Source organism: Grus americana, chromosome 23, assembly GCF_028858705.1.
Source record: "Grus americana isolate bGruAme1 chromosome 23, bGruAme1.mat, whole genome shotgun sequence".
NCBI lineage: Eukaryota > Metazoa > Chordata > Aves > Gruiformes > Gruidae > Grus > Grus americana.
In genome coordinates this window covers 1,914,298-1,921,025 of record NC_072874.1, presented here as the reverse complement: position 1 = coordinate 1,921,025, position 6,728 = coordinate 1,914,298, and the positions used below count along the sequence as shown (strand labels likewise).

The window sequence follows — 6,728 nt, the reverse complement described above, 5'->3', positions numbered from 1 at the left end:
GGGAAAATTTAAAAATAAACTCCTTGGTGCTCAGCCAGCGCCTCAGGCAGAGTCTTGCAGGCAGGACACACTGTGGCAGCCCTCATGGCTCCTCTCCCCCAGCCCTGGGGAGTGCAGGGGGTGTCCAGCATGGACTGGTCCTAACTGGGAGGAGGGCAGGAATCTCCTTGCAAACCTGTAGCTGTGGGGCAGTCACTGGCGCAGGCTCCCAGGAGCTGTGGCTGGCATTAGAGCAATGTCCCCAGCAGGAATTGGGGTCCTGGGGAGTGTGTGATCCCTCCAGGACTGGCAGAGCCACCCAAAAGCCTTTCCTGACACCCCCCCCCCCAAGCATCCTCCTGTGCCCTGCAGTGCTCCCACCCCACAGCCGTACCCAGGGTGCTGCTGCCATCCCAGCTGGGCGGCTGGCATGGCCGTGCACCACGGCCCGTACTCAGGGCTGTGCTCGCTGCCCGTTATCCCAGAACTGGACCCAGAGCTGGGTCTCTGGGTGCCCATGGGGAGCCCCTCACCACAGCCCCCAGGCTGCCTGTGCCACCGCAGGGCTCAGCATCGTGGTATGGGGCCGGGCACTGGGGCAGCGAGTGCCGTTCCCAGAAAGACACTGGAGAGGGCTGTTTACTCAGGAGGGAGCGCAGAGGTGTGAGAAAGGCAGTGCGTGTCCGGCCGGCCGCTATCTGTCCCCGCGCTGTGCCAGAGGGCTTCGCCGGGCCAGCCCGCACCCTTATCAGCTGCAAACTTTTATTTGCCTAAGGGCTGCCCGCCCGCCTTCTGGGGGGCTGCTGCCAGCACCCGTCTCTGCTGCCACCCCCTCCCCGGCCCCGCCGCGCAGGTGAGCCCCTCGCTGTTGTTGTTGGCGTGTGCTGCGGCCAGGTCCCGGCGGCGTGGGGTCACACCGGCCACCCCGAGCTGCCTTGTCACAACACGGGAACAATAGCAGGGCCGGAGCCATGTTTGCGCAGCGCCCGTGGCTGGGCACAGCATCCAGGCAAGGGGGCTCTCGGCTGTCTTGTTTTCCACCTTGCAGGGCCGTTCGGAAAAGCGTGATGCTCCCTCGGTGCCAACAAAAATATCAGCCCAGGAGAGGGGAGGTGAGCGGGGGAGCACTGCCAGCGGGTAAACACACGTCGCGGCTGCACCGTTACCTTTCACACGGGCATTTCCTCCCGGCTGAGCGTGCCGGGCTGCTTTCCCCAGAAAGCCACAGCGCTGCGGAGCTTTGCAGCTCTGCTGATGCCTGGTGAGCACTGGGCTGTGGTCCCCCATTGCACTGGGGTGCCCCAGGGGGTCCCCACTGGGCGCAAGGCAGGGTCCCTCCAGAGGTGGTAGGAGCAGGGCAGGGTCCTCCAGAGGGGATCTGCCCCAGCATCCTCACGGATGGCGCAGCTGAGAACCGGCAGTGTGCACCCCAGACCCCCACCCCAGGGGATTTCACAGCCCGGTCCCCAGCAGGGAGGGGAGCCAAGGCCAGCCCAGGCTCTGCACCAAGGGCAGCACAGAGGGGTGCCTCCCTCTCCGCTTCCTCCAGTGGCTGATGGCAGCGATATCACCCCATATCACCCATATTTCATTTTCTCCAGGGTATTTTTAGCCCGTCCCACCCTTGCTGAAGAGGCCCTCGGCAGAGAGCAGGCTCTGCCCGGGGCTGGCTTGGCCGGAGAAAATAAACAACAGCCCCAGCCGCATTGTGTGCCTTTATCTGCAGCTCATTTCCACCTATTATACAGCCATGAGCGGCTCCACGGCCTCCACTGGGTTTATCGGTGGTAGAGCTGGGGCAGAGAGGCTGGCTGCAGGGCTGAGCTCTGCTTTGAGCCGAGGGGACAGGACACTACAGCAGGGAGGGTTGAGCTGTCAGTGGGTGAGTGGCACCAGCAGCACAACTGGAACTCAGCGCCACTCTCACCCCACCACCCATGGGACAGGGGCTTCCCTCTCCCTTGGCCCCAAACCCTTTCCCCCCCTCCCCGAGGCAGCTGCGTGAAGCACAGTCACACCACACGTCACCTTTTTCATTCATCCAACTTTATTCAACTAGATGCAACACTGAGTCTGCCAGGGGGAAAGGAAACAGCACTGAGGGCAGTGCCCCCATCCCACGCTCGTGCCTCGGTCACGCAGGACCGACAGTCCCTCGGTCACAGCAGGACCTTCCCCTTTCACAGCATCAGTGGGCTGGGGAAGTTGGGGCAACTGTTCTCATGGCAGCCATTGGTTCTTTGGTCCCCCCCAGCACCTCAGCCCACAGCAGGAGATGACTAGTGCAAAGTAATAAAACCAATAACCCCCCAAACCAGCAGTTGCTAGGCTAATTCCTCCCCAAAAACCACAGGGCTCAAGAGCGTGTGGCCCAGGCTGGACACAGCTCCCCAAATCCCCTGCACAACTGCACCTTTAAGGCAGAAAGCTCCGTGCTCAGGCCAGCAGGTTAAAAATAACTTAGAGACACACATCACATGGGAAAGGGTCCAGGGCCAGCAGGCAAGGGGGGGTTCGTGCTCCCTGGGCGGCCGCGCAGTGACCCTGCAGCCATCAGGATCAGCCAGTCTTTGCAGAGCCCCAGCTGGGAGCTGCTGCTGGCTGAACCCCTCCCCGTGCCCCACGGAGAAGGGGCAGCTCCTGCAGCGAACCCCAGGCCGGAGCCGCTGGCCCTCTGGCCGCCTGCCGGGGTCACAGGAACAGGACGGGGCTGGTGGCCAGGACCCGTCAGGCAGCGCTGCCCCAGCCCAGCTCCCCCCAGGCCCTCCCGGGCTCAGCCCGCTCTGTGCGGAGGCTGGAGGCAAGCGGCTTCCCACGGCCGCACGCCCGGCTCTCACGCCGGCGGGGGCTGCGGCAAGCTCCGGGGTCCGGCTGAGCCATGGCTCCCAAGGGGCAGCAGCCTCCCGTGCAGCCTCGGGACAGCCTGTTCCCAGCTGCGTGGCCCCAGGGATTTCTGCCTTTCCCACGGCAAGACACGTGGGACGCGCTGTCCCGGGGAACTTTCTGCAGTTTCCTTCCTTGCAGGGTCTGTAGGGAAAACAGGAGAGAGCGGAGGCTCCGCTCCAGGGCAGCTGAGCATCAGGTCCCAGGGGCAGGCAGGTCTCCGCGGGCACAGCCTCCGGAGGGGAGCCCGTCTGTACAGCACAGCACCAGGCAGGAGGCAGCTGCCTGCCCGTGGCCAGCACCTTCGCAGGCACGAGGGACAAAGGAAGGTCCCCTCGGCCAGCCGGGGCCAGCCCGGCACTAGACGTACTGCTTTTTGGAGGCCGAGCTCCCGGGCCGGCTGCACAGCTTCTCCTCTGGGGCGGGGGCTTCGGCAGCCCTGGGGGCGTAGGGGTCTGACAGGGGCTTGCTGCCTCTGCCCAGCGCCAGGTTCTCCTCGTTGTGGAAGTTGGCCCAGTTCTGCTCGCTGGAGAGCTTGTTGTAGGCCTGGTAGGGCGGCATGTGGCTCTCGGCCATGGGCAGGAAGGGGTAGTGCTTGGGCGGGTAGGGACCTGAGACCATGTCGTCGGCAAAGGTGTCCCTGCTTGGGCTGGTCGGCACCGACACCTTCTTGATGTTGCTAAGCAGGTTCTTGCAGCAGAGGTGGAAAAGCTCCAGGAGGTTCAGGATTAAAGAGATCAGGCCCATCACCAGCATGAAGATGATGAAGATGCTCTTCTCGGTGGGGCGAGAGATGAAGCAGTCCACCTGATGGGGGCAGGGGTCCCTCTTGCACACGTAGCGGGGCACCATGGAGAAGCCGTACAGGTACCACTGGCCAACAAGGAAGCCAGCCTCAAAGATGCTCTTGCAGATCACGCTGATGATGTATGTCCACATCAGCGCCCCTCGGATCTTGAGCCGCCCGTCCTCCGTCACATAGATCTTGGACATCTTCTTCTCCACAGCTGCCAGGGCCTCCTCGATCTTCGGGTCCTTGCTGTGGATAGCCCGAAGCTCGCTCTCCTGTTGCTTTAGCTTCTCCTCCTTCCGGGAGAGATAGACAACGTGGCCAAGGTAAATCAGGGTTGGGGTGCTGACAAAGAGGAACTGGAGCACCCAGTAACGGATGTGGGAGATGGGGAAGGCTTTGTCATAGCAGACATTGGTGCAGCCCGGCTGCTTGGTGTTGCACACAAAATCCGACTGCTCGTCCCCCCAGACAGACTCCCCGGCCAAGCCCAGGATGAGGATGCGGAAGATGAAGAGCACAGTGAGCCAGATCTTCCCGATCACAGTCGAGTGCTCCTGGACTTGGTCCAGCAGTTTCTCCAGGAAACCCCAGTCGCCCATCTTCTAGGGAACCTTGTGCCTCTGCCAGCAGAGAGAGGAGGGGAGGGGAGCCAAGTCAATTCTCTGTTTCCACACTGGAGAGCACAGTGCAGACAGGGCTACCTAAACTCCAGGGTTTCTCAGGGGACAGCTGCTCTGCCGAGGGTCCCAGCAAACCCACCGAGGAGCGTCCCATACCTGGGGGAGGGAGCCAGGCAGGATTTCTAAGCCCAGGACTGCTCCTCCTGCACCCTTCTGCCCAGTGCAGAAACATGGGTGGGGGAAGAAGAGGCAGCACAGGGATTCACCTCCCCCAGCAGCACCCACGGCTCGTGGCTATACCGGCCTCCCGGGACACAGCCCGCAGCAAAGGGCTCACGGGCCAGGGGGTTTGGGGCTGCCGTGGGAGATCAGGGCCATGGCACCCAGAGAGGGGGCACAGCAGGGGCTCACAGGAGCCGCCCAGATTTGCCTCCTACAGACCGCCCCAATTTATTGGAGAACAGAGAGCAGCAGGGTCGCAGCAGAGGAAGCACAAACCCCTGGGGTACAGCAGCCACCCTGACACCCATTCACCCCAAACCAATGGGACAGTCCCCAGACAGCTCCCTTGCTGTGGGGCGATGGCACCCAGCCCCAGCACGCTCCCCCTCACCCAGGGACTCCTGAGACCACTCACCGCACACAGACCTGCTGCCGCTCCGGGGACCCCGGGCTGTCTCAGCCGGGGAGCACAGCCCGCATCCCCCCCCAGGAGCTCTGCCCTGCAGCCCGGCTGCGAGAGAGGAAACGGCCGCAGCCCTGACTCCTAATTAACCTCTGCCAATTAAGCAGGCAGAGGTGCCAGCTGGGCCGTTAAGGGGACACCCAGCCGCGGTGTGTCGAGAGGGGGTGCCCCGAAGCAGACAGCGGGTGCAAGCAGCGAAGGGTGCCCCGATGCAGACAGCGGGTGCCCCCTGCCCCCGAGCACGGTGTCCCCGAGCGGTGCCCGATGTCCCGGGGGAGCCGCAGCCGCCGGGGGGGCCCGGGCGCCGCTCACTCACCTCCGCCGCGCCGGGCACGTCCCGCCTGGCTCGGGCCGCGCTGGGTGTGAGCGGCCGGGCCGGGCCGGGCGGCTCTGGCCGTGCGGGGCCCGGGGGAGCCGGGGGAGGAGCGCGGGCAGGAAACCGGGGGGCCGGGGCTTAGCGGCGTGCCGCAGGTGTGCGGGGCCGCCCCGTCCCGCTGCCCCCGGCCGAGGGGGCGGCCCCGGCGGGGCGGGATGGGGGCGGTGGGTTCGCGGAGCACCGCCCTGCCGGGACCCCCGGGGACAGCCGGCGCCGTCGGGGCCGAAGCCGGTGGGGAGCCGGCGGGGGCTGCGTGGGCTGTGGGGAAGCCCGGGTGTCCCCGCCCGCTCGTGCCCGGCGGGCTGCGGGAACGAGCCGGTGGCCGGCACCGCCCGTGCCCGGCTGCCCCGCTGTGGCTGCGGCTCCGCCACCGGGACGAACCCGCTGAGCGGGGGAGGGAGGGACCCACCCGTGATGTACGGACCCTGCCCACGAGTGGGACCCTGAGCAAGTCACCCCACTGCGCGCCCCTAAAGCCGCCGCGCTTTTGGTGCCCGCATCGCGGGCAGGGGCACCAGGGGAGGCAGGGCCGGGAAGATGCCCCGGGGCGTGCGGCGGGGTGGCCCCGGCGATGCTCCGTCCCCTGCCCGCTCCGGCCGTGGCGCTGCGGCGGCGCTCGGCGGGTCCCCGCGCGGGTCCGTGCGACGGGCGCTGGGTGGTGCTGGAGCCACACGGAGCCCGGCGCTGCCCCAGCCCCGCGTCCGCGGCTCCGGGGCTGAGCTGAGCTGCGGATCCAGGGGCTGCGACCCGCCACCGGGTTTTAAGCGGGGCTTTGCTGGCGGGGGGCTCAGGCGGGGCGCTGCGGGGGGTGCGGAGGCACCGCAGTAAGGAGGGGGGGACAGCGGCTGGGCAGATGCTGGTGTTTTATGTACAGGGTTAACTCCTGCTGACTTCGGGGCGGGGGGGGCAAAACCCCTGTGTGTGCACCCCCTCACTGTCCTGCAGTGGCTGCAAAGGGCTGGCACACGGCATGGGCTGCGTGGGGCCGGCCGAGGGCAATGGGCTTGGGCTTGGGCTCTAAACTAGAAACTAGGCCAGTCCGCACACACAACTGGGAGCTGACACCTCTCCAGCACCGAGACGTGGCATTTCCTTGTCACAGACAGTGCTGGGGCTGAGTGGAGGGCAGAGCCAGAACAGCATTGTTATGTTTAATATAAAATAATTGCTATGCTCCAGGTAATGCCCACGTGCCGCTCCATGCCGTGGCACCAGGGTGCTGCGGAGCCCAGCGCCCATCTCCCAGCCCGCACACTATGAACGCTGCTTCCCCCTCCCACCACCCCTGGGTTGTGGCTGCCCAAGCGGCATGGCCCCCTCCTGGTGCCTGTCCCCCGCATGCTCTGTGCCCCACCAGCCCTTGACGGGTGGAAACAATCGCCTCAGGGGAGC

The 6,728-nt window shown here is 65.8% G+C and overlaps 1 protein-coding gene across 1 annotated transcript; it reads right to left on the bottom strand.

The window, feature by feature from the left end:
* Window positions 1-2,008: 2,008 nt before the first annotated feature.
* Window positions 2,009-5,444, bottom strand: GJA4 (gap junction protein alpha 4). Its single transcript, XM_054802381.1, has 2 exons — window positions 5,277-5,444; window positions 2,009-4,275 (listed from the first exon to the last, which is right to left on the bottom strand). Exon 2 carries the CDS (start codon window positions 4,252-4,254, stop codon window positions 3,223-3,225), a length of 1,032 nt encoding a protein of 343 aa, XP_054658356.1. The 5' UTR covers window positions 4,255-4,275; window positions 5,277-5,444; the 3' UTR covers window positions 2,009-3,222.
* Window positions 5,445-6,728: the final 1,284 nt, after the last annotated feature.